Source organism: Typha latifolia, chromosome 3 (assembly GCF_019914945.1).
Source record: "Typha latifolia isolate L0001 chromosome 3, TyphaL0001v2, whole genome shotgun sequence".
Classification (NCBI taxonomy): Eukaryota; Viridiplantae; Streptophyta; class Magnoliopsida; order Poales; family Typhaceae; genus Typha; species Typha latifolia.
This window is the reverse complement of record NC_133088.1, coordinates 1,702,661-1,729,589: the sequence shown is the minus strand read 5'-3', so window position 1 is coordinate 1,729,589 and position 26,929 is coordinate 1,702,661. Positions and strand designations below refer to the sequence as shown.

The 26,929-nt window shown below is 37.8% G+C and overlaps 5 protein-coding genes across 7 annotated transcripts; 1 reads left to right on the top strand and 4 right to left on the bottom strand.

Moving 5' to 3' along the window:
* Positions 1 to 1,098: 1,098 nt before the first annotated feature.
* LOC140783292 (cycloartenol-C-24-methyltransferase 1-like) lies at positions 1,099 to 6,041 on the bottom strand. 3 transcript variants are annotated; one of them, XM_073130121.1, is made up of 13 exons: positions 5,903 to 6,041; positions 5,685 to 5,811; positions 3,653 to 3,719; positions 3,433 to 3,506; positions 3,226 to 3,310; positions 3,087 to 3,142; positions 2,815 to 2,869; positions 2,571 to 2,618; positions 2,230 to 2,313; positions 1,934 to 2,134; positions 1,731 to 1,856; positions 1,545 to 1,642; positions 1,099 to 1,461 (listed from the first exon to the last, which is right to left on the bottom strand). In XM_073130121.1, exons 2-13 carry the CDS (start codon positions 5,765 to 5,767, stop codon positions 1,401 to 1,403), a joined length of 1,038 nt encoding a protein of 345 aa, XP_072986222.1. In that variant the 5' UTR covers positions 5,768 to 5,811; positions 5,903 to 6,041; the 3' UTR covers positions 1,099 to 1,400. The 3 variants fall into 3 exon arrangements, with proteins under 3 accessions (XP_072986222.1, XP_072986225.1, XP_072986224.1); XM_073130124.1 differs by having other exon boundaries at positions 5,910 to 6,029; XM_073130123.1 differs by having other exon boundaries at positions 5,893 to 5,979.
* A 3,027-nt stretch (positions 6,042 to 9,068) lies between these two features.
* LOC140783502 (cycloartenol-C-24-methyltransferase 1-like) lies at positions 9,069 to 17,187 on the bottom strand. Its single transcript, XM_073130401.1, has 13 exons — positions 17,124 to 17,187; positions 13,611 to 13,717; positions 11,517 to 11,606; positions 11,283 to 11,356; positions 11,075 to 11,159; positions 10,931 to 10,986; positions 10,661 to 10,715; positions 10,421 to 10,468; positions 10,114 to 10,197; positions 9,813 to 10,013; positions 9,601 to 9,726; positions 9,421 to 9,518; positions 9,069 to 9,327 (listed from the first exon to the last, which is right to left on the bottom strand). The coding sequence occupies exons 1-13, from the start codon at positions 17,185 to 17,187 to the stop codon at positions 9,252 to 9,254; spliced, it is 1,164 nt and encodes a 387-aa protein (XP_072986502.1). The 3' UTR covers positions 9,069 to 9,251.
* LOC140784561 (protein TEEBE-like) lies at positions 17,149 to 20,270 on the top strand. Its single transcript, XM_073132044.1, has 3 exons — positions 17,149 to 17,391; positions 18,890 to 19,387; positions 19,582 to 20,270. Exons 1-3 carry the CDS (start codon positions 17,313 to 17,315, stop codon positions 20,100 to 20,102), a joined length of 1,098 nt encoding a protein of 365 aa, XP_072988145.1. The 5' UTR covers positions 17,149 to 17,312; the 3' UTR covers positions 20,103 to 20,270.
* Positions 20,271 to 20,531: 261 nt separating this feature from the next.
* On the bottom strand, positions 20,532 to 21,935 carry LOC140783501 (L-type lectin-domain containing receptor kinase IX.1-like). The gene has a single exon (XM_073130400.1). It carries the CDS (start codon positions 21,933 to 21,935, stop codon positions 20,532 to 20,534), a length of 1,404 nt encoding a protein of 467 aa, XP_072986501.1.
* A 1,665-nt stretch (positions 21,936 to 23,600) lies between these two features.
* On the bottom strand, positions 23,601 to 25,889 carry LOC140783500 (L-type lectin-domain containing receptor kinase IX.1-like). The gene has a single exon (XM_073130398.1). The coding sequence runs from the start codon at positions 25,887 to 25,889 to the stop codon at positions 23,730 to 23,732; it is 2,160 nt and encodes a 719-aa protein (XP_072986499.1). The 3' UTR covers positions 23,601 to 23,729.
* Positions 25,890 to 26,929: the final 1,040 nt, after the last annotated feature.

Sequence of the window (26,929 nt, the reverse complement as noted above, 5' to 3'; positions counted from 1 at the left end):
AATTTTTACAACATTCGAATCGACATTCGGCAAAAAGAATTAACAAAGAAACAACTCAACAAGTAGTCTTACCTATATCACTGTAGTTTCTTTTTCTCGTTTCCTCATCTTACCTAGTCGAACAAAGAATTAATTACGCAATCAAGAGGCCAAAAGCTTATGTGCAGCTTGCTTCATTCATCAAAGAAGTAGCTTCTAAAATCTTCATCAGATTTTGGCATGATAATCTTTTTTCTAATATGGTGGAACCTAAGAATACGACTCCTTTAACAGGAAACTGTCATGAATAATCCAATTGCAATTGTTAGAAACAAAAAGATCGAATTGATTTCCTGGATCTAATGGACAGAAGTACCAATCTGAGTAAGAACAAAAGTAGCACAACCATGTTATAAATTCATATATCCATCAACACAAACTGCTGTCCAACTTTTACTTTCTATTTGCATCAGGTATTACATCCAACTCCATTGTTGTGCTTCAGCAATCTAATCAAAATAACACCAGTAACAAGAAAAGAATAGAGTAGAAAGAACCCAATTCGACTTCGTTCTTGGTGATCTTTCCTCCAACACCTAAAGCAAGATCAAGACCTCCTAACTTCGACATAGCTGGATCCTCCGCCAGACCATCAAAAGATTACCTGCTCATTTATCAAAGAAACAAAACCTTTTTTTTTTCTTTTTTTTTTGCGAAAAATTATAGAGTGGAAAGAACAAATGAGACGCGTGCTTTCCAAAATCAAAACAAACCTTTGCTAAAGCTCTCCAAATGCCAGAAATATACCTCCAAATTACACCGAGCTCAGGTCAAGCCCGGATCAGTAGACTCGAATTTAAGAGCTTTATGATTCAATTGAACTCTTTGGGCTTGTTCAACTCGAGGCCGAATTGAAAATGGACTGACCGATGTAACTAGGCCTTCGTCTTGCTCTATTTCGTTTTTAGTAGTCTTAGAAACAAACTACATACGAGCTCTTCTTTTTTTTTTTTCCCCCTGAATGATAATTGATCAATCATTTTGAAATTATCTAGAGAAAAATTTTCATTCTCACCGCACATTATTAGAATCGTGCTTCGCATTATTTGCACCAAGATAAGAAACTCCATACATGAGTACGATATATATTGCAATCTCCAACTCTGTTCTAACTATTTGCACACACACAATCTTACTAATAAAACACCTTCAAAAATGCTACAGTTAACATTTTTTTGCAGTATAGCAATTAACAGGCATATGCTTGATAAGCAATTTCCAGCAAATTACAAAGCCCAGAAGAGGAAGAATTTAATCAGATATCCAAAAACTAAAAGCAAAGAGACTAGTTCCTGAACACACGATGGTAGATTTATAGCTGACAAATCTTGAAAGATAGCCAGAGAAATCAGCATTATTTGTCAGGACTCTGAAAGAGGCTTTCGTACCAAGAAGAAGTACATCGGCGTAAAGATCTCTTTCCTGTATCAAGTAGTCAAATAACATAATTCAGCACATTGCAGGATCTATCTATTAAAATGAAGGTGGTTGTAAAATAAGCTCACCTTCCGCCGTCTACAAGCCCTTCTGCAGCCTTCTCTAGGAAGGCTGAAACTCGTTGGCTTCCTTCTGGAGCAAGACCTATAAACTCCAGTGTCTTAACCTGGAGAGGAAAGCATAGGGCAATCAATTACAAATGTTATGGCACAGGATATAAGAAAACGTAAGAGTGATGTGTAACATCTATTTACCATTGTTCTCGTAATGCAACGTCCAAAAGCTGTCAATCTGAAGCTAGTTACTGAAAGTCGACTAGTATCCAATGGCAAATACCATGGTTCAGGGGAATCTTCTGCCAGATCCTTCTCCCATATAACCTTCAAGAAAAAAAGAAGTATACAGTACAGTCTCATGATCTAATCTATGCAGAATATGTCAGATTCAAGTGGCTCACCTCAAATCCTGCATTCTTTAAGGCTTCAAGGCATTGTCTCGTAGATCGGATATCTGGGAGACCATTACCGAGCTCAATTTCAGCCTTGGTTTTCTTGTGGCTTTCATTGTTAGGATTAAAGTGGTCGGTAATGCACCATTCATAGGCTGCGAAACACTGACCAGGCTTCAGTACTCTGAATATCTCCTTATAGCAGCCAACCTGTACCAACGAAAAATAGTGGATTGGCATTATGTTCATGAGAATTTAAAAGAGAATTAGTGGAAGTCTCACACAAGAATATGTAGGTAATCTACCGCGTCAGGTGCATGGCATGTTGCCTCTATCGCATAAACAGCATCAAAGGTATTATCGGAGAATGGCATCTTCATGAAGTCTGCCTGCAAAGTGTAAAGCAAAGAATGCAGAACACAAGTATAAGGTAATTTATCAAGTAAGCATTGCCATGTTTGAATATTTATACCAAATTCCTAGAGAGGTATATGAAAATCATCATATCTCAAATCTCAAATGTTAAGAGTGAACTAGCAAAGGGAAAATTTCAAAGAAATGCTCAAAATAGGTACTTATGAATAAACAAAAATAGGTTTCATTGATGTTGGTATCTTAATCAAGCGAAATCAATTGTAATAAGTACCTTCACAAAGTTGCAAGATTCACTCAGTCCTGCTATCCGATTTAGATCCTGCAAGATGGAAGTAATGAACATCAATGTCATCAATGTGGAAAACGTAGAAACTCTCTGTAATTGTGACTTATCAGGATGCAAGCATGACCAAAAATTATTGCATTCCGCCTACCTATATGTCAATTAAATATTTTTCATGGCCAGACAATGAATCCATAAAGAGGAAATAGAAAAAATAAATAATAATAACAACCTTTCCCCTTGATATCTGGTACTCATTGTTGTTCAATCCCGTAATCATTGTTGAGCTGCAATAAACAATGTATGATACCATTAGCTCAAGTTGTTGAATAAGAATTGTCATTTATTGGCTTCTTATTTTTGAAGCACTTATAAAGCGAATCAATTTTCAGATAAGATAACCAATAGAATCAGGACATAAATGATTCATAAAAGAAATGCAGCTTTAGATCAGAGCATAAAAGATCGATTAACAGAAACAAACTTCTCCAGAAAATGAATTACCTAAATCTAGCAATTTCTCGTAGTGGGCCGCCAATACCACACCCCACATCCAAAACCTGCAGAGAAAAACAGAAAAGCAATTTTCATTTGTCATACTATGAGAAGTCTGAGTAAGTTGCACAGGAAAAGATATTGAGACCTTCATTCCCCTTTGCAATCCTAATTGTAGGGCTAGAAAATGTTCATGTCGCTTGATGCTTTCCCGAAGAGATTCACCTTTCCATCTTCATAAGAAAAATAGAACACTTTCAGTACATATCGGGGGGTGAGGGGGTGGGTGGGGGTGAGTTTGCATGAGTGTAAAAGGTGATGAATACCATATTCTTTAACAAAGAATAATGCAGACCTGTGAGCAAAGTGAAACGATTCTCCCCAGCCATACTCATAGAAGCTGGTGGCAAGATCATAGTACTTATTAACCTGATGCACATCAAATTCTGATTATACTTCTTTTAAAACTGCATTCAACTTGCATGTCAAGTTAAGTTTCATCTATCTTCCTAGTCGAGAGAAGTACAAAAGAAGTTATATGCCTAAATCGTAAAGAGTATGAAGTATGGTCTTACCATGTCAGTGTAGTTGTGTTTTCTTGTTTCCTCATCTCCGCCAAAACTAGCATGATACTTCTCATACCTAGTGAAATGAGGACACACAGCTTAGCAGAAGAATAAATAAAGTGCATCACTGCATAACAAGGCGAAGCAACACACATGACAAAGTGTGTTTAAAATATATAGACAACTCAGGTAGGTATGTACAGGACGCAAACACGCCATGAAGTCAACAACAGACGGAGAATCTGACAGTAGTATACAAATGAAATAATTAGCTTGTTAGATGATTCTTGAAGAGTAAGGAAGAAATATCATGCCCAATTTAAGCACATGATGACCCCAAATCTATAGGATAAAATATGAAGAAATACGAAAGCCTAAACAATGATCAGATCCTAAAAAGAGAATGACACAATAGAAATGTACTTAATTTTTATAGTCCTTCTAATCAGATTTTTAAATTCCTACTAAGAATATGTCTAATTATAAAATCAACATATAATACATATAGTAAGAGAAAATGAATCATAATAGTATATAGAAACAGTCAAAACTAGTAAACATGTCATAATATCTTTTAAATAGATACTTTGCACTACTAATTACCATCCCAGGACTTTTTAAGAGAGTTAATTTGATTTAGAGTCAAAATAAGAGCATATATAAATCTCTATTGATTTTCATTAGTTGTTGAGTAAGATTAGACCATGAACAAAAATTCGAGAATCTTTTTCTTAATTCCGCCAAAATCACTTGGTAGCACATTATGATATTACATTCCAAAATTCTTTTCTTTAGATTAATCTTCTTGAAAATTTAGATTTTGAGTGCCACTTTTAGAATTTGTCTATAACTAAGATTCTCCATTCTTCTAAATACAATTTATTCAATAATTTATCCATAAATTAGGATACCAATATTTCTAAAATATATATCCTAATTATTTTTTTTAAAGTCATGTATAGAAAACATGAATAAATAACAATCTAATATTTGATCCCATAAAGAATTCACATCCCATAAATTTTTATAAAAAATCTCATAAATTTAAATGAGAATAAATATTTTCTCATATCTTTTTTGTGGAAATAAAATATAATATTAAATATCTTTAGAAATATGAAAATTTATTTTTCTATGAAATTATTTCTAATAGGCTAGAAATATAAACATCATAATCTCTTTCATGTCAAAAATCTTGACATCTCTATTTCAGTAATTTTCGATGAAAACTCTGAAACGATGAATTTCTTAATCTCCTGTGAATGTAGTATAATTAACATTTTCCATGTCAAAAAGATTTATCTTATAAAATTTGACATGATAAAATAAATATAAAGAGATAATTTTTAACAAAAGTACTTTTTAACTCTATATTATTTTGATTAATAAAGAACCTAAGAAATATGAGTGAAAAATTGCCTAGTTGCTTCATTTCTAATAATCTAATTTTCAGATTCTAAAGAAATACTAGCCGCTTAGTATAAGGTAACCACTGACTAGAAGAAGGAATATTAAAAAAGAAGATTGTATCCTAGGTGAAGTGGCGATGGCCAGATTGATACTGACAGCCAGATAAATTTTGAATCTGAGAATCACCCATTTGAAAATATTTAAGTATTCAAGATCCAATGTCATATATGACATTTGCATAAAGATATAGAAGATGATGGAGAATTCTATGGAAAGAACAGAGAACTCCATTATCATACAAAAATATGAATTGGAAAGTCAATCTCTTTAGAACTCATCCTTCTGCAACCATCTTATGCAACTGCTGGCAAATCGATAGATCATCAATCTATAAACAGAGTCAGAGGTTCAAAATGCTACTAAAAATCACAAGGCCACTCTTTTTCTTAAGCGTTTTCCCAGAAAGATATCTGGATCCACCTAAGAGTTTCAACCATTCAAAACATTCTCCACTTTCCAACATCTACTTGGATATGATTCAATGTGTGCTGTTAAAAAGATGCGATCCATAAATCTCATGCCGAGATAAAAGAAAATATAACAGCAGAGGAAAAGTAAAGAAGTATAGTACTGTTCGACTGCCGACTTGACTTCATTCTTGGTGATCTTTCCTCCCACAGAGGTAGCAAGATCGAGAGCACCTGACTTGGACATGACTATGACTAAGATCCCAGCCAAGAACACTAGCAAGTTATCAGCTGCAGAGGAAAAAGAAAGATTATTAACAGAAAGTGACTTCCTTTCTCAAGACCAACTTCGAGTATTGCAAGGCAGAATACAAGATCGCACAGCGTACACTCCTCTCTCGGATTTGAGTTCCGAAACTAAAATTATGGAGAGAGAAAAAGAAATCCAAGCTTGAGATTACAATGCTAGGCAACAAAACCTAGAGGACGACATTTAAGACAAACCAAACCAATAAGATAACCACGCAAAGAAAGAAGAGGGAAATAAAGAATCTTAAAAGGAGAGAATATTTTGGGTAGGATACTTGGCCATATCCTAGTTTAGTTCAAATGGCTATTCACAAATTTAACATTTAGTAAACGACGAATAGAGAGAGAGGTTTTGATACTGACCAATAATGAGTGCGAAGTCAGTGGATAAAGAATTCTCTTTCCTACAAAGAGAGAGCGAGAAACGCCTCTTTACTCCGTCAATCACTCATTGAAAGATTTATTTATTTATTTATTTATTTCACATAAATCCTATGTTTATATACATTTACTTAGTTTGTGCTCAATTTTTCACATCCTTACCGCTGCGCACGATTCAAGGTGAGTTTTAGTATTTTATTAAATATACAGGGACCCGATTAAAATTAGTGAGAAGAGAGGGTGTAAATTGCGATAAACACATAGTTAGTTTTAGGACCTTCTGAGCAGATACATTAAATGTAGGGAGTCATTTGGAAATTATCCACCACTCCGCGGACTATCTGATGGGATTCCTATCAGAAAGGACAGCGCCAGTTGGCGTAGCGGACGGAAAGTAGGGGCCAAATAAAAATAGTGCTTCTCGTTGTTGTTATTTTCGCTAAAACATAGTGAAAGTTGGATTGCACCCTAAAATGTACACAACAATATACTTTGGTATTTGGTACTAGCATATCTAATACTATATATTTCTGGTGTACTTAGGTTTAATCCCATTCATTTTAAAATTATTTTTTTTAAATTCTAAATATAATTTATTATTTCAGAATAATAACGTAATAATTATACTATAGAATATAAATACTATTTATCAGAATTATATTTTATATCAAATACTAACTCAATTATTAATTTATATCAAATCAAAAAATACTTATAATAATTTTTTTAAATCTTATTTTAAAAATAATAATAAGCTATTTTTAAAGTAGTTGAAAAGGATATGCTCAATCTCATAAGGCTGTCATGCTTGATGAGCGGCTCGAGTGAAGCTCGAGTCTCGCTCGGCTCGGTTAGAGCTGAGTCGAGCCCGAGCCGTCGTAACAGGCTCAAAATTAACATCGAGCCGAGCCTGAGCTGGAGTCGGCTCACTCAGGCTTGGCTCGATATTCTGACTAGCTATAACTAGGGACACGTGTCCCTCACTAACCCATCATCACCCGTAACCCATTTAATATTCATCACCCTCACCCATCACTTCACCATGCCCATCACTTCACCTTCCCCATTCTCAATTCCCTCACCCACCGCACCCTCACCTTCACCCCATGCGGCGCTACCTCCTCCCTCTCCGTCGGCCTCCATCGGCAAGCCACCACCATAGCGCCATGCCCTATTCTCTGTCAGCCTCCTTTTCCTCCTGCTCAGTTGGCCTCCTCCTCGTCCACTCCGTCGACTTTCTCCTCCTCCTTTATTCACCATCTCCTCGTCGTCGCCTTCTACTCCATCCGTCTCCGACTCGTTCGGCAAGCCGTCGTCTATGCGGCCAGCACCCACGCCACCACCGCCTCATCCTCTAATCAAGCCCGAGCTTTGTTCGGGCTCGGCTAGGCTCAGCTCGAATTGAGCTGAGCCGAGCCTGAGCAAAATTATGAGACTCGAAAGTAATTTCGAGCCGAGCCTAAGCCAGAGCTGACTCACTTAGGCTCGGCTCGTTTACACCCCTAACCGTTGGATGTATCCGAGAATCCATGCCCCTTGGTATCAACTTGTTCTCTATAGTTATATTACAAGTAGGACTCACTTATTATGAAATAGTTAAAACAGATCTAACGAGGCTGGCATATAATAATCTGCCATAAATATGTAAAGGAGAACAAAGCCAAATAGTTGCAATCTGGATCGATCCATCCAGTTGGGCCCATATATATGTATATGATGACATATTCTTATTTATTAGCTATCCATGTGATTAACAAGTGGCAAAGAACGTTAAAAAGTATCAGAGCACGCCTGCTGTCTGTCGCGTTATATGACTGGGTCGACTCTCTCTTTAATTCTTTCTTTCTCATCTCCATCACCGGTTCCACTTCTTGCTTCATCTTTCTACCCATGAATCAGTTGAGCATTGTAAGGAAAAGATGGCCATGGAACAAGACCTTAAGACGTACGTACCTGAGCTTGTCGCCATGAATACGTTAGACGTACTAATCCTGGCTCTTTTACAAAATGGTCAGATGTAGGTAGCTGGCAAAAGAAGAAACTTTATAGAGAAGGACCACACGGGAGAGTGATGTCTTTAAACAAGACGTTGGTTGGAAACCCACCTCTCCTCTGTCGTTATGGGGACACTGACACGTAGTTACACATGCATTGTAGGAGGGTCGTATCTACTATTCTTGACTTTATCTTTTAAAGCAATCCCATTCATTTCTAGCTGTCCTGTTTCAGTTGTGCCTGGGCCTGCGCGCCATTAACAACTAAACCCACGTATGGAAAGTATTATTCCTCTCCAAAAACTGTTGTGGGGGCAATGATTCAAATTGTAACGAAAACACCAATCTAATAAAGTTAATAAAATTAAATATATTTATGTAAGTTTTTTATAAGTTAGAGTCTACTAAAAGTAGAAGACTTGAAAAATTTATGAATAACTACGATGAAGAACTGTAAAAAATTTAATTAGAATATAAGACATATGGTTATGTAATAGTGCGCCTATTTTAGAATGAATCATATCCGTAAAAATAATTTTGAATTTGATCCACAAGTGCGAACCAAGTCGAGCCGGGCGACGTGCACATGTCTAAGTTGATTTGTACAGATTTTTTTATTCATCAAATAAGAACTTATTTTTGGGCTCAAAGCCCATAAAAAGCTTAACACTCAGATACTCCTATCGATATTTCTCAAATAGTCAATATAATGCTAAACTTAATTTTTTTTATATATTTTATTATCTTTATAAATTTAAATAAGTAAATATATAATATAAAATTATTTTTTAAATTTTTTAAATTTTACTATTAATCTATTATTAATAATATATCAACCCTACTTAAATCTCAACTCAAAGCTTATATAAAATTCATATTTCAAATACATAGAGTTGAAAAACACACAACCATAATAAACACGTTCCAAAATGGTTCGGTTTACAATTTTTGCAGTATAGATATCAAATTAACACACACATGCTTGATAGGCAACGTCCAGCAATTACAAACCTAGAACAGGAAGAATTTAATTGGACACTCCATATGTTAAAGATCAATATTCTCAGGACTCCGAAGAGGCTTTCGTACCAAAAAGAAGTACATCGGAGTAAAGATCTCTTTCCTGGATCAAAGTGATCAAATATATAAGAGAGTTCAACATAATTTAATTGCAGAATCTATCTATGAAAAAAATGAAGGTTGAGCTGATCATCACCTTCCACCATCTAGAAGCCCATCAGCAGCCTTCTCCAGGAATGCCGAGACTCGTTCGCTTCCTTCTGGAGCAAGATGCATGAATTCCAGTGTCCTTACCTGGAGTGCAAGGTACGTATTGGGTAATCAAATACGTACAAATGACAATGGAACAGGAGAGAAGAAAACTTAATCTTTTTACCAGTACTCTCGTAATGCAACGTCCAAGAGTTGTCAATCTGAAGCTAGTTATTGAAAGTCGGGTAGCATCCAATGGCAAATACCATGGCTCAGGGGAATCTTGTGCCAGATCCTTCTCCCATATTACCTTTTAAGAGTAAAATTAAACAATTATGCAGTATTGTCTCATGGTCTCAACTATACATCATCATATGCCAGATTCAAGCGACTCACCTCAAATCCTGCAGTCTTTAAGGCTTCAAGGCATTGTCTCGTAGATCGTATATCTGGGAGGCCATTACCGAGCTCAATTTCAGCCTTGGTTTTCTTGTGGCTTTCGTTGTTAGGATCAAAGCGATCGGTGATGCACCATTCAGAGGCTGCGAAACACTGGCCAGGCTTCAGCACTCTGTATATCTCCTTATAGCAGCCAACCTTTACCAGACGAAAATAGTGGATTATCATTACGTTCATGGGGAATGTAAAAGAGAATTAGTGGAAATTTCATGTACGCAAGAATCTGTGGATAATTTACCGCGTCAGGTGCATGGCATGTTGCGTCTGTTGCATAAACTGCATCAAAAGTATTATCAGAGAATGGCATCTTCATGAAGTCTGCCTGCAAAGCGAAACGTAAAGCATGGAAAACAAAGTATCAGTCAGTGTGTCAAGTTAGCATTTAAATATCCTAAACTCCTAGAGAGGTATATGAAAATTTGCCGTATCTCAAACTCTACGAGTGAACTTGCAAATGAGAAAACGATCAAAGAAATGCTCAATAATAGGTACTTATGTATACAAAAAAAATTAAGGTTCCAAACGAAATCAATTGTAATAAGTACCTTCACAAAGTTGCAAGATTCACTCAGTCCTGCTATCCGATTTAGCTCCTGCAAGACGGAAGTAATGAACATCAATGTCATCAATGCGGAAAAGGTGGAAACTTTTTGTAATTGTGACTTATTAGGATGCAAGCATGGCCAAAGATTACCACATTCCGCCTATCTATATGTCAATTTAATATTTTTCATGGCCAGGCAATGAACCCAGAAAGAGGAAATAGAAATAATAATAATAATAACCTTTCCCCTTGATATCTGGTATTCATTGTTGTTCAATCCCGTAATCATTGTTGAGCTGCGATAAACAATGTATGATACCATTAGCTCAAGTTGTCTGAGTAGGAATTGTCATTTATTGCCTTATTATTTTTGAATCACTTATAAAGAGAATCAAATTTCAGATAAGATAACCAATAGAACCAGGACATAATTGATTCATAAAGAAATGCAGCTTTAGATCAGAGAAAAAAAATCGACTAACAGAAACAAACTTCCCAGAAAATGAACTACCTAAATCTAGCAATTTCTCGTAGTGGGCCGCCGATACCACACCCCACATCCAAAACCTGCAGAGTTAGAAAAACAGAAAGCAATTTTCATTTTGTCATACTGATACTTCTTGATGTAAGTTGCACAGGCAAAAGTTACTGAGACCTTCATTCCCCTTTTCAATCCTAATTGTAAGGCTAGAAAATGTTCATGTCGCTTGATGCTTTCCCGTAAGGATTCACCTTTCCATCTTCACAAGAAATATAGAACATTTTCAGCACAATATCATGAACAAGTTTTCTTCTTTTGGTGGGGTTTGCATGAGTATAAAAGGTGATGAATACCATAATCTTTAATAGAGAAGAATGCTAACCTGTGAGCAAAGTGAAATGATTCTCCCCAGCCATACTCATAGAAGCTGGTGGCAAGATCATAGTACTTATTAACCTGATGCACATCAAATTCCGGTTATACCTCCTATTTAATTGCATTAAACTCGCATGTCAAATTAAGTTTCATCTATCTTCCTTGTACTGGAAAGAAACAGAAAAGAAGTTATATGCCGAGAATCAAAGTAAACGGTAAAGAGTATGACGTATGGTCTTACCATGTCAGTGTAGTAGTGTTTTCTTGTTTCCTCATCCCCACCAAAACTATCATGATACTTCTCATACCTGGTGAATGATAAGGTAGACAACTTAGAAAAAGAATAAATAAAGTGCATCAGTGCATGGCAAAGCGAAGCAACGCATAACAAAGTGCGTTTAAAATATATATAGATAAACACTCCATGAAGTCAACAACAAACAGAGATCTGACAGTAGTATGCAAACGAAATAAGCATATTCGATGCTCTTGATTGAAGAGTAAGGAGGAAATATTAGCCACTTGTTATAGGGAAACTACTGCCTAGGAAAGAGGATTGTATTCTGAGATCAAGTGGCAAGGGTCAATTTGATACTGATAGCCAGATAATGTTGCATCTGGTAACTATTCATTTGAAAGTATCTAAGTTTTCAAGATCCAATGTCGTATATATGCATAAAGATATAGATATTATGGAGAAATTCTATGGAAAGAACTCCATTATCATACAGAAATATGAATTGGAAATTTAATCTCTTTAGAAGTAGTGAAGAAATCCTAGGATCATGCCTTGTAGTCATCATTCTGCAACCACTTATAGAACTGTTGAAGAATCTATAGATCTTCCATCTATAAACAGAGGTTCAAAAGTGAAAACATCACAAGCCTTTTTTTTAAAAAAAATTCATATGCATTTCCTCAAAATATTCTTTAGATCGAGTGGTTTGACATGAAGATAATCTTCTTATATAGAGAAATGAAGGAAAAAATATTTATATGAAGCAATCTCATGTGTTTAAAGTTAAAAGATCAGAAGCATTTTGTTTGCAAGTTAAAAAAGAGGTTACTTTATATTCAAATAAAATAATTTACTCTTTTATATAGCAAGTCATGACTATAAAAGAATAAAACTTGATTGTTGCATAAATATTCAAAGATTCAAAATTAGTTAATTTATTACGTTGTTACTTTATATTGATGGCATACTTATTATTAACGATGACGCTAACAAAATTGACAAGTTGAACGAAGATATTTGAAAAAGAAAAATTGGGAACTGTAAAACAAAATTTTGGAACGAGGTTCTCTTGCCATATAAATAACAAAAAGCTAATTGACGAAAAATATATATTAAAAGAAATGCTCGAGCAATTGAATATGACACGATACAATTCGATCATGTGGGTTAAGTCGACTATCAAGTTGAGTCAAATTGAGTTAGTTAGTTAGATTTATTTTTATTACTTTAAATTATAAATAAAGTAGATAATTTGTATGTGGATTTGATGCTCAGAATTTTATTCTATAAATAGGAGTGATCATGAGTTGATAATTGTTGTAAAATTGATTGTTGAATTAAGTTATTTTATTCATATTATTTTTATTTTTTTATTAAAGTTGTTAGATCACATTTATCTTCATAAGAGTAGATCTTAACTGTATAATATCTTTTAAGCTTCTAAATCTTAGCCACCACTCTTAATTACGAGCCATCTTACTGTATGGTCGTTCGGTACCACATTGGTCGTTTGCCGCCTTTCAATAACCATTGCAACGTTAAGTAATTATAATTCTGCTCCGTTTCAACAATCCTTTACTTTTTTATTCTTAACTTTTCATCCAGACTTCATATTCACATGAAACCAGAGCGATTACAATCTAACTAATGGGGCAACCTCTCATAAAAATATCATAATTTTTTTACGTCCATATTTGTTCAGATCTGATTCATAACACAATGTGAAAAATAAAATTAAGTCAATTTTATCTCAACTTGTTAGTCATTTTAATTCACTATCAAATAAAAAAAAATACATATGCTTCAATAGTAGCAGTCTAATGCATGCAAGGTTATGGATAAGGTAAAATCCTTTTGCATGGTCAAGATAGGTTTAATAAAGCCTCTTACTCTAATTAAGAGAGAGCTAAGACTTCGCTGATTCGTTCTAATTAAGAGAGATTACAACAAAAAAATAAAAAAATTGTGAACATTTAATAGAGAAAGAAAAGGATTTGGTTGAAGAGTTAATAACGACAGCATGCCGAGATGAAAGAGAAAATAGCGGCAGATGAAAAGGAAAAGTAGAGTATAGTACTGTTCGACTGCGGACTTGACTTCATCCTTGGTGATCTTTCCTCCCACAGAGGTAGCAAGATCTAGAGCACCAGACTTGGACATGACTACGACTAAGATCCCAGGAAAGAACACTAGCAAGTTATCAGCTACAGAGGAAAAAAAGAGAAAGATTTATTAACAGAAAAAGTGAACGTCCTTTCTCAAGACCAACTTCGAGAATTGCAAGGCACAGAGTACAAGATCGCAGTACTGCATACATTACTCTTTGTCTCTTCCACGAAGAGAGAGGGAGAGAGAGAGAGAGAGAGAACAAAGATGACTGTGAAGTCTGGAAGGCAGAGGAATGGACAAGGAATTTGTAGAGAGAAAAGAGTTCTTATAGACGCCTCTTGTGCTCTGCCACTCGGCCAATATGTACTTGCCTCGCTGGCAGGCATGGCCACTCAGCCAAGTCAGCTTCCTGGTCACCTGGGCTCTACCCTCTAGGTGGGTGGCTTAATTGAAAGGCTTTTATTTTTTACAAGTTAGGCAAAAGAAATTAGTGCTCTCTGTTATATAAGTTAGGTAATTATATTATTTTTTTCTCAAGAAATGAATCATAATGAACTTAATCATACACATTGCACTCCCGTGAAAAATGAAAAATATAGTATCACCCTCATTGTGTGGGGAACCCTAATTTGCATGTTTTTATTTTTGGAAGAGGTTATATGGGGGGTTTTGCTCTTAATTATATTTATTTATTTTTTAATTTCTGCACCATATATATAAATTATGTATAATCTACTATAACAAAATGCATATTAATTATAGAAAGTATATGTACTTAATTTTAAATGCTGAATTAAAAAATCAAATGCAATTAACATTAACCTCACTGGATGACCAAACTTATATAAAATTAATTGGAAGTATAGCACGATGGGAAGTATTAATCACCCTTTCACTTTTTAGGGGTAAATTAGTCTTTTAATTTTTCTCCTAAGCTTTTTATGCTAATTAAAATAAATTTGATTATATAATCTGCTCCATCAACAATAACAAGGAATTTATTTTTCCAAAAGCTGTTCTCCTATTTAAACAAAAATTTATAGTTCATTTAATTTAATTTTTTTTAAATAGCGTCAGGTTCGTTTTAAATATATTTTATAACTAAACACTTATTTATTTATATTTTAGTTAAACATATAAGATATGTCACGTGGTAAGTTATGCATAAAATCTTATCACAAGTAGATAGTGATAAAATTATGTACATTTTCTAAGTAAGATATTTAGCACAATTAAATTTTATTTATAGTTAGTAACTAAAAATAATATTTTGCATAAACTTATTTATAGTAATTATTATATTTAATAATAAAATGTTAGTACAGTTATAGATGCAACTACTTTACATTACATTTAAGAGATGTATATATATCCTTAAAAAACTTTATACACGAACTAAAGACTCTTCACGGTGTCTACTATTTTAAAGGACTATATAATAGACTAATTAATTGGTTAGACAATTAATACGTATAAATAATTTATTCTTCATAGATTTAAGGTTAAAGTCTGATTTCAATAATTTACTGAGTTATTATAGACTCAACAACTTCTAAACTGGTCCCCCAAATGTCTCCCAAGATTAATTTAATATCATAAATTAGAATTGGACGGAATGTTGACCCAACTAGAGGTCGGGACATTAAGGTCAACCAAACCAAACTGATTTGCTAAATTATTTAGGATTATTTGAAATATTAATAGTCACAAATAATTCTAAAAACAAAGGAAATGTTTATAAAAGTAATACAATTGTATTCCTTCCATTAACATATATATATATATAAGGCCCAAGTACCTATCGCTTTTGCCAAGTATCTTTTGAGATCTGAGATGGCCAGCAGTTGCAGTAGCAACAAGCATAGGATCCAATATCTAAATCCTCCATACTTGCCAGACCTGCAGCATTTAAGGAGAGAGTGATGTCTCCTCTATCGTTATGGAGACAAAGACAACGTACTTAGCAGATGCATTGTAGGGGATTGTATCCATTCTTCTTCTTCTTCTTCTTCTTCCTAATTCTATAATTCTTCAGCAGTCCCATTTGATCCAACTGTCCATGGTCGCGGTTTTAGTTGCATCTGCATCCTTAACTGCGTCCTTCAAAGCTACGAGTGCCACTGCCCACAGGCTATAACTATTCCGCAGGCTTTGTCTCAAACTCATTCATAGACGATGCCATTACTTTCTAACTCCACTCTTTATGCATGCATTCCCCTCCTACATTCTCAGTCTCTATTTATGTCTAAACATATTTTACCGTATCACATTTATCTTCATTTATGACTAATATGGGACCGTTAGTTTTTTATCGAATTGAATTAAGCATCATAGCTATTTAAATCATAATAGTTATAGTTTAAAGCATCCCGAGCATATTGGGCTCATCCCTCTTTATGGGCCCGAGCCTGAGCCTGAGCCTGAGCCTGAGCCTGCTCGACTTTAGAGAGAGTTTGGTAGGCTTTTATTTTCTCTCGTATATTTTAAACTTAAGAATCTAACTCTTCTCATCAATGCCAAGTTAGAATATTAATCGACTATTGATAAAAAATTGTGAAAAGATTTAATTACTTTAACAAAAAGACAGTCTATTTAATAATATTACATAATTAGTTTTTGATAAAAAAAATTAATTATTCTAATTAAATGCTTAAGTCTATTATAACACGGCCACGTGCAACGCGCGGAAGTCGCCGAGAATCTATTGGATGTTGGGAAGTCGGTGCACGTGACCTGGGCCATCGATTTGACCACCGATTTCTTTTTAGATTATTTACTTTAACTGCAAAAAATTATATTCGAGGCCTATCACATGCCATGTCGTATGTCGTAGGTGGTCTTCGCTATTACTTAGTGTTACAATTTTCATTTATTTTCCTATCAGATCGCATCTAAGAGTAATGTTTACCTCGTCAGTAGGTAAACTACATATTTAGAAGAGATGAAGTTTTCCCTAGATCTCTCAGTGAATGTATGATAATACTAGACCTTCTTAAATGCAAATCATACATTCTACGGTACGCAATGTGCTGCATTACCATTCACCAGCAATGCTCTGATTTTAATTAGTACTTTGATGGTTTCAAAGGTTTATGAAAGTAATTTCCAAATCATCGACCTCTGCAAACTCTTCACCTTGAAAATATATTTATTATATTAACATCTTTTAAGCTCCTCAGTACGTAGATTTGAATTCAGTGTGTCCTGTGAGTCCCATCGTAGTATCACACTCATTCAAATCTTACTATCTCTCTCTGTGTATATATAAATATATATATATAATTTAGATACAATGGAAACCATTAAATATGCAAGATCTATTCGATACTAGATTCGGTACCTGGTACCGAGTCATAACTGTGGCAAACCTTTTGAGGAACTAGCTTCTTGATGACTTAATTGCTTGCCTGCAGCAATCCGACAGCCCTCTGCAGAACCTACCGTAATTTCTGCTATCCTTTATTTTATTTTTCCAAGGGAGTAGTCTTCTACTATACCTACGGGGCAACGTAATATCCACATTGGATTTCCAGTGTTCAACTTCAGAGACCCCTGAAAGGGCCATGGATAAGGAGAGTAGACCAAGTGCTATGTGTTCTTGAGGAACAGCAACAACAAAGAAGCCTGGCAATAAATAAGGGTCCAATTGTTTGTATTAGCCCTGGCTACCACATATTTCAAACGTCTAAAATGGGGTTGATGCCTGTGTTGCTTCTGCTTCTCTCCTCCTCCTTCTCCTTCCATGCTGTTGGAGCCCAACACCTTGATGGTATAGTTCTCAATACTGGTGCTTTTCCTCTTCTATTTTTGTTTAACTATGAACAGAAACGGTGCTGTCTTTGGTTTGTTTTGAGGGGATTGTCTTTGCTGCTATTAGATGCTTTCCTTTTGGTCTCCAGAGTTATATATATTATTAGGTTGTTCTACAAACATTAAACCCAAAACCCTAACACCAGATAGTAAGTTGTTCTGCTTTGCTGAAGTTGATACATTTCCCTGGCTACTGCATCTTCAGAGCTCATCTAGATATACTTGGCATTTTATTATATTTTCATACAGTAAGATTTGGTGGGTAATTAGAGAGCACAGAGTGTTTAAGATTATAATTCTGATGCTTAGACACTTGGCTTCATTTATGAGACTCCAAATCCTGGGGTACATTATAAACTCATTTCACATTTGTTTGGAATCTGAGTTTAAGCCTAGGAACACGTATACCTTTGCTTTAAACTTTGTTAATTTTGAGCTTCCTCATTCTTCTGTATTTACTCGTAAAGTTTCATTATGTTTTGCCCAACATTTGTTCCATTTCTTATATTTGGAAGTACTTTGTTCTCTTATTAAAATACAGTCATATAGATAATCCGATTAAACGTCGTTTCATCCTCTGTCTTCTCCTTCTCTTAGTTATATTACCTAGTAACATTTATTATATCTAGAGATAATCATTGGGCGGGTTAGGCTGCATCTGTCGAGCCAATCGGGCTGAGCAGTCTGTTCGCCAATCCGCGCACGAGGAAATAGGCCGGACCGGGATAAAATAGTCTAACCCGACACGACGTGCGAGAGAGTCGTGGGAGAGTGACTCGGGCTGGACGAGACGAGCTGGGCTTCACAGACGTCGACAACTGTCCCCATTAGATTATTATTACTTAGTAGTAGGAGACTAGTTAGAATTTAATAAAGTTTTGATGTTTCGACACTTAGTCAAGAGATTTGATAAGATGCAAAGTGCGACTTGGCGAGACTGGTAGACTAGTTAAACTAGTTAGTACTATCTAGTACTTGGTAAAACTGGAGTAGTGTAGGACCACCATGCACCCCATAACCTAGAGAGTAGCTAGTACTTGGGAGGAGCAAGAACAAAATGCTTCTTGGTCAGTTTAATAATTGAAAAGATATTTTATAATTAAATAAGTAACACAAAAAATATTTGCGGGCTTCGGATTGTGCTTTCGGGTCGGGCCAATGGTTGGGCTTTCAGGCCGGGTCAGGCAACCTAAAAGTTGGCCCGTTCTGCCCACCGGTAATTCGGGCTCGGGCCGAGCCGGGCTGGGCATGGGTCGGTTGGACCATATTTTTTCCCTTTTCGTTGGCATGGGCTTCAAAGACCACCTTGGTTTTATCTAGCTGCATCCCTCTGTTCCGAGTAAAGTGGAGCTATATATCTATCTGTAACTCCACCGTTCACCAGCTCTACTTCCTCATAGTTCATCTAAGGTATTGTAATCTCGTCCCTCTCTCATACTTGTTTCCACTTTCTTCAGGGCTCCTTCTCAATGGCAACTTTGAGATCAGTCCGCTGAAACATAAGCTCAACAAAACTGTCATCATCGGCAAGCATTCACTCCCCAACTGGACCATCCATGGCCATGTCGAGTATGTATCAGGTGGCCCACAACCGGGCGGCATGTTCTTTCCGGTGCCTCACGGGGTCCATGCAGTGCGACTCGGCAACGAGGCCACTATTTCCCAGAACATCACAGTCAAGCCCGGTTCTGTCTACTCCCTCACCTTCAGCGCTACGAGGACATGCGCGCAAGATGAGGTGCTGAGGGTCTCAGTGCCTCCGCTCTCTGGTGATCTCCCAATTCAGACTCTCTATAGCAGCAGCGGTGCTGATACCTATGCTTGGGGATTCCGGGCTACTGGTGCAACAGCACAGGTTATCTTTCACAACATTGGGGTACAGGAGGATCCCGCATGTGGGCCTCTCTTGGATGTTGTCGCCATTAAGGAGCTCTTCCCGCCGATGCCAACGAGAGGTAAGATTATGATATCGAGTAGAACATAGTACCTTTATTTGTTAGTTATATTTGTGCCTATTCTTATGTTCTCAGCTTCTTCTTTATTGTGGCAATTTAGTATGCTTGATGAGAACCTTTAGGTGATTAGCTTGTATTTTGGACGAAACTGAGTACTAATTACCTATCCATCTTCAATTTTCTTGCTAATGTAGACAACCTGGTGAAGAATGGAGACTTTGAAGAGGGGCCACATGTCTTCAAGAACTCCACATCCGGCATTCTTCTGCCTCCTAAGCAGCTAGATAATACATCCCCACTTCCTGGATGGATCATTGAGTCCCTCAAGGCTGTGAGGTTCATAGACTCTGCTCATTTCTCTGTTCCTTTTGGCCAGTATGCTGTTGAGCTCGTGGCTGGGCGTGAGTGCGCGATCGCACAAGTCATCCGGACCGTCAGCAACACGTTCTACAACCTCACTTTTGTGGTCGGTGATGCCAAGAATGGCTGCCACGGATCGATGCTGCTAGAAGCCTTTGCGGGCAGTGCCACTGTTAAGGTCCCATTCGAGTCCCATGGAAAGAGTACTGGGTATAAAACTGCGAGCTTGAAGTTTTTGGCTACTGGGGACAGGACTAGGCTAACATTTTATAGCTCATACTACCACACTGACAACACCGGGTCACTTTGTGGGCCTGTTCTGGATCAAGTTAGGGTTTATCCTCTCCAAATGTGAGGCTTTAGTTAGATTTTGCAAGGGTTGGTAGTTATCAAGTGTGAAATTTTATACCAAACGTTCAAATGACTTCTAGGACGTACTGTTGTTATTTTGGGTCAATCTTCTATGATGCTGTCTCAAACACCATAAAACTATCCAATATGTTAAAGCTTTCTTTGATGAACATATCTGTTTCATGTGGATATATTTGCCATATTGGTTTAGTATCAATTATAATTTTATTTTTGAGAAGGAATATTTAGTCTCAATTATAATTTCTCTCAAAGAAAATAGAACAAACAAAACATCAACAGCAGATTATGATGTCAATTGGACATCAAATTTAACCAAGCAGAAGGTGGTAAAGAAAGATTGAAACAGGAAGAAAAAGGTAGAAGTAACAGCAAAAGCAGCAAAACATCTGCGAAGTATAGAGAAGCAAGAGCATTAAGTCGAGGTTGAGGTAGAGGAATCCAAGGTGCCGCTACTAGTAGTAAAATCCATCCGACTCGATGTTCGAACTGATGAAATATACGTCGGAATTGGCATACTTGGAGGAAGAACCGGCAATGGCGCTTCAAATTGCAGAACAGCAATTGCTTGCTTCATCGTTGGACGCACACTAAAATCAGGATGAACACACCACAACCCCACAACCATCACGCACTCCATCTCTTGCTCGTCAAACTTCCCGTTCAATCTCCCGTCCGCTGCTTCGAGAATTGCTCTTCTTCCATACAAATCCCACGCCCACTCTACCAATCGAACTTTTCTTAGCTCCTCCGACGGCTCTACTGGCTTTCTTCCACATGCGATTTCTAGTAACACGACGCCGAAGCTGTAGACATCGGACTCGGTGCTCGCCTTCCCGGTGGTGAAGCATTCCGGCGCTAAGTACCCCATCGTCCCGGCGAGGACCGTCGTCTGCGAGCCGTGGCCGTGGTCGACGAGCCTCGCGAGCCCGAAGTCTCCTAACTTGGCGTGGAACGATGAATCCAACATCACGTTGCTCGGCTTGATGTCTCTATGAAGCACGCATTGCTCCCACTCCCCGTGGAGGTAGAGGAGAGCAGAGGCCAACTCCAGAGTTACGTTGTACCTCACCTGCCATGTTAGTGACGCACCTCTGCAGTAGAGGTGGTAGTCGAGGCTTCCATTGGGCATCAGCTCGTAGACGAGCAAGAAGTCGCCGCGCTCGTGGCACCAACCGACTAGCTGCACCAGATTCCGGTGGCGGAGCCGGCTTATAGTCTTGACCTCGGAGATGTACTCCTTCTTTCCTTGCTGCGACGTCTTGGAGACTCTTTTAATGGCGACGTGGATGTTTTCGTCTTTCAAGAAGCCTCTGTAGACCGACCCGAAGCCACCTTCGCCGAGCATGTAATCGTCGGCGAAGTTCTTCGTGGCAACGGCCAACTGCTTGTAAGGGTACCTCTTCGGTCCCCTCTCTTTCTCAAACTCGTCGTCGATAGATTCAACGTGGTCACGATCCCCCTCCTCTTCCTCTTTGATCTCCTTATTGTTTCTCCTACGCCGTAGAAGGAATAAACCCAATGCCACGAGACAGAGCAACACAAATCCACCAGCGGCGAGCCCTGCCGCTAGTGCGACCTTGCTGTTGCTATTTGGTGTTGACGGGGTAGTAGGGGGTGGGGGTGCGGGTGGAGGCGGTGTCTCGCCGGCGGGTTCCGGCGCCGGAGAGAATGCGATATCCTTCGACGCGAAAACCGCTTTGAAATACCAGCGTACCATCTTATGTATCTCGCTTGCTCTGGCATTGGTAGCTGAGCAGCAGCAGCAAAAGAGGAAGAAGAAGAGCGAGAAGTGGTTCCTTGAGCTGAAGGCAGCCATATTGAGCAAAGGTAAATGATAGCAATTCTCCAGTTTATATAACGATTATAAATTTCTAATCATCTATAATAGCTGGGGATGGAAGGGAGATCATAAGTGGACTAATGCAACTTTTGCGTAGTCAACCATGAAACAAGTTGTGCCATTGCGGCGGCCCATAGTTATGCTGCATAAGGAGCGCAATACTTATCTAAGTACCTAGTAATATGATTGTTTAGGATCCAAAACAACTATGACTTCCTTTGGTGTTGACTTTGACTTAGTTAGAAATTCATTTGACAGCAATATATTGCCATGTCTCAAGGATAAACATCGGTTTGTTGCAGTACTTAAATGCAAGCGAGACTTGTTCATTCCTGAATGGCAAACGGGAATTCAATGAAGCCTTTGAGATCCTATTTTCAGCAGGAATGAAGTCTAATGTAATAAAAAAAATCATTAGAGACGTCCTTATTGAGGATTTTTTTTTCCTATAGTTGATTGATTGCAGATTAATCTTTGGTAGATATAAAACCCAAATACAGCTGCTGCAAGAAGGAATTGAATAGGGGCATGGGATTCATAGAACCGATGCTTTTCTACAACTATGTTGTGTCATAAAAAAACTAAAGTTATATTTTATGAGAACAAATCATTATTACATTATGGAAAACGTCCATACATGCACAATTTATGGCCTTATACGTCAATACCGAGCTGAGAAAGATAAATGGAAATACAACGTCCAAAACCGCAAGCAACTCAAGAATATATATAGAGCTACATATTTTGTGCCGTTATATATCTTGGCTTTGTTGTTGAGGTGGCCAAGCAGGGGTAAGAAGTGGAAATAAGATCTGTGCATACATAAGAAGAACGTGTAGAAGCAACATCACTAGAAGTACTACAACCTACTTCAGTCGAGGTTATTACGACAGAAGAGGTATTAAACTTTGTTGAATCCATTGGCTGCGTGTACGTGGCCACTGGCATCTTAGGAGGAACCGTGGTTAAATTTCTTTTTTACCACGTAAATTTTTTTTCTGCGATTGTTTGTTATTATTTTTCTGTATTTATTTTATTAACATCTTGCAGTAAGTAAATCCATCTCCTAAGGCATATATTTACTATAATTTTTTTTCAGCTTGATCATTGAAAACAATACATGATACAGTATATATTCACATTGGTTTTCTTTTTATGTCAACCGGACATGGTTATTTTCTGAGGGGCATATAGAATATAAATGTCATACGATAAGATGCTCCATAATTACGACCGTTCTGCGACTTGCTATTAGTTGATCGGTTAGAGTTAGGTGGATAGCTACCGATAACGTAGCATTTTATTTTGATGGTTTATAATAGAGGATGACAGTAACCTTTCTTCTTCTTGTTGATGCATGCATCATACCGCATATGCGTTTCCAACATTTGGCAGACAGGCAGTGGTTTATGTGAACAAGTTGACATTGAGGAAGAGACATAAGAAGATTAAGACGTGCTAATGTATATGTTTTCCGGACCAGTACTAACTATACTTTTATTTTTTTAAAAGTAGTCTCAAGAATAAACATCTCATTCCTGTAGCACTTAAAAGCAAAGTGAGCCTAAAACATTCTCTTTTTGACATATTTGTAAGTGACATATATTACATAACCAAATTAGCATCAAACTTCAAAATAAATTTACGATAAGAGATCTTTATTACAAAAATGCAAAACATCACACATGATGTAAATTAAATAGGGGTCTAGAGCTATCTGAGAAGAGAAAATAACCACAGCAAACAAGAACGTCGGAAGAACTAGTGCTGTTAAAATTTATTGCTATGCTGTTTAAGTAGCCATACAGGGGAAGAGGAACCAGAAGCCGTGGTTGCATAAGAGGAATGTGTAGTGCCAAAACCACCACTGGCAGTCGAGTTTACGACGGAAGAGGTATTAAAATTGTATGAATCCATCGACAGCGCGAACATAGGCACTGGCATCTTAGGAGGAAGAGTGGGCAATGGAGATTCAAATTGCAGAGCAGCGATAGCTTTTTTGATAGATGGACGCATGATGCAATCTGGATGAGCGCACCAGAGACCAACAACCATCAAGCGCTCCATTTCTTGCTCTTCAAACTCACCGTTCAGCCTCTCATCAGCTGCTTCAAGATGTGCCCTTCTGCCATAAAGATCCCACACCCAATCAACCAATCTAACTTTTTTTGCTTCCTCGAAAGGCTCTATAGGCCTTCTTCCGCATGCAATTTCTAGTAAGACGACGCCGAAGCTGTAGACATCGGACTCGGTACTTGCCTTGCCGGTGGTGAAACATTCCGGGGCCATGTATCCCATGGTACCGGCAAGAACTGTCGTCTGCGAGCCGTTGCCGTGATCGACGAGCCTTGCGAGACCGAAATCCCCGAGCTTGGCATTAAATGATGAATCCAACATTACGTTGCTTGGCTTGATGTCTCTGTGGAGCACACATTGCTCCCAGTCTCTGTGAAGATAGAGAATAGCAGAGGCTACTCCTATAGCGACGTTGTACCTCGTCGGCCATGTTAACAGTCTCTCTCCATTGTGTAGATGGGAGTCAAGGCTTCCGTTGGGCATCAGCTCGTAGACGAGCAATAGATTTCCGCGGTCATGGCACCAACCGACGAGCTGCACTAGGTTCCGGTGGCGCAACCGGCTTATAATCTTGACCTCAGAGGCATACTCCTTTCTCCCTTGCTTCGATCCCTTTGAGACTCTTTTAATGGCCACATGAAGGTCTAGATCCTTCATGAAGCCCCTGTAAACGGATCCGAATCCTCCCTCCCCTAGCTTTCCTTCTTCCGCAAAATTTTTCGTCACGACGGACAAATCCTCGTAACAATACCTCTTGGGTCCTCTCCCTTTCTCGAATTCATCGTCGAAGTATTCGTCATAATCCAAATATTCTTCTTCTCTGTCCACCTTATTCTTCTTCTTGTTGTTGTTATGCCGCAAAAGAAACGCAACCAATCCAATAAGACAGAGCAATACCAATGCACTTGCAATTGATCCTGCCACCACCCCGATCTTGCTCTCGTTCTTTGTCACGTTTTCTGGTGATAGCGAAATTGATGGACCGGCTTCTATTGCAGGCGATGGCGAAGGTGACGGCGGGATCATATTTTTCTTCAGTACCAGAGTTGAGTTAAAATTCCAAGACAGGATCTGATGCAGCTCGATCACGGAACCTGTGGCGGCTGAGAATCCAATAGCCACCTTGTTGGGCAGTAGTTTCTTAAGGTCAACATTGCAAGAGAGGCCGAAGGAGCCATTGAAGGTTAAACTGTTTTCGTAGGATAGGAAGACGCCCAATACTTTGGTGCTAGCATTGTACCCAATCCACGCAGTGGCCCTCCGACCGTCTATTAAGCTATAATCCATTTCCTCGTATACGGTGGAGTTGATTGAGTTGATATCGATACCGATATGACTCTCGCTGTGATCCCACTCATTCCAAAAGGTGTCGAACTCTACCGCCACTAAATGATTCGCCGACGGATCCAGCTTACTGCTATCATTGAAAAGGCCGAGGTTGCCGCCTAAGGCCAACTCAGGGCGATTTAATGGATAGCTGGAGAGGAAGAACGCTAACCCATCGGCGTGGGAGCTAGTCTGGGTGGCTTTGATGATGAAGGAGAAAGACGTGAGAAAGTTGGCTTCCTCTCCTGTGGTGTTGTCCCAGAGGGGCACTGGTTCTTTGTAGACTGCTTGGCCTGCGCTGTTGTTGATGGATCCACCGAGTGTGTCCTTGGTAAGACTGATGAATTCTCTATCAAAAGAGGCATCTCCTCTCAAATCAATCACATTGGTTGTATTTTCGGAGCCAAGACTGGCGAAATCATAGTTGAATTGTTGTGAATTTGCATAGGGTATTATGATGGAACAGAAGAAGAACAGAACATACATTTTTGAGCGGAAGGCGGCCAGTTCGGCCCTTGCCACTGCCATTTCTTTATAGCCAAGGATTTATTTCTTGCCCGTGTTATTTTATGCTGATGAAGTAAGAGGGAGGTTGGAGTATATCGAGCGTCGGTTGACTAGTTCAAAGTCGTTAGCTCTTAGCAGCTACCAATTACATTCTTGTCGTTGGACATTAGAGGATCCACGTAGTACCAGATCGAGCTGTGAATTGATCATGCATTCCACTTTGATACAAAATGACCAACTTCTTTTAGCAAACTTAGAATCTTCGGTAGGTCACGTAGTTTTGGGTGAGTTATATTAGCCATAAGGAGGTCATGGATTCTATTTCCCGAGCCAACCTTGAGGTCAATATTTAGTATTGGGTATTATGGACATTTTTTAAAAACATATGTTGGTGAAATTAAAACACGGTCGATCACCATGTTGATATCAAGCATGTCACTATCTTAATATTAAAAAGTAGGAGCTTCCATAGAAAAAATGCATTTAAAGCTCAACGAATTATAAACTTTGATGTTGAAAACTATTCCTCCAAGCTGTAAATGTTAAGAGTTGAACTCGGTCACGCATTTGCTACACAAGATCAGTGGTTTTCCTTCGTTGTCTACCATTCTAAAAGTGCCGGCTTCCCCCTTGGAACCAATCACATTTGCCGCTTGTTCATTGCCTTGTCAAGACGCGAAATTTGCATAGGTATAATGATGGAAGAGAAGAAGAATAAAAGGTTTTTTTAGCTGTATTAAAACGCGAGTGACATAAACGTGAATTCAAATTTTGAGTTTGACTTTGTCACAAATCCTTTTGACAAATGAAAATCTCTTAAATGCAACAATGCAAGTGAGCTAGGGGTGTAATCGAGCCGAGCTTGATCGATTCTAATTTTGTTCAAGCTTAAATTAAAACTAATTTTAAACATCTATTTTGTGATAAGTTTGAATTAAAATTATTTTAATTCAAGCTAATCTTGAGTTAAGCAGAGCTCGAGTCTAAACGAGCCGATTAATTAAAATTTTTAAATCTTAATTAATTAAAGATAAATTTTGAGCATGATCAAATTTAAATTA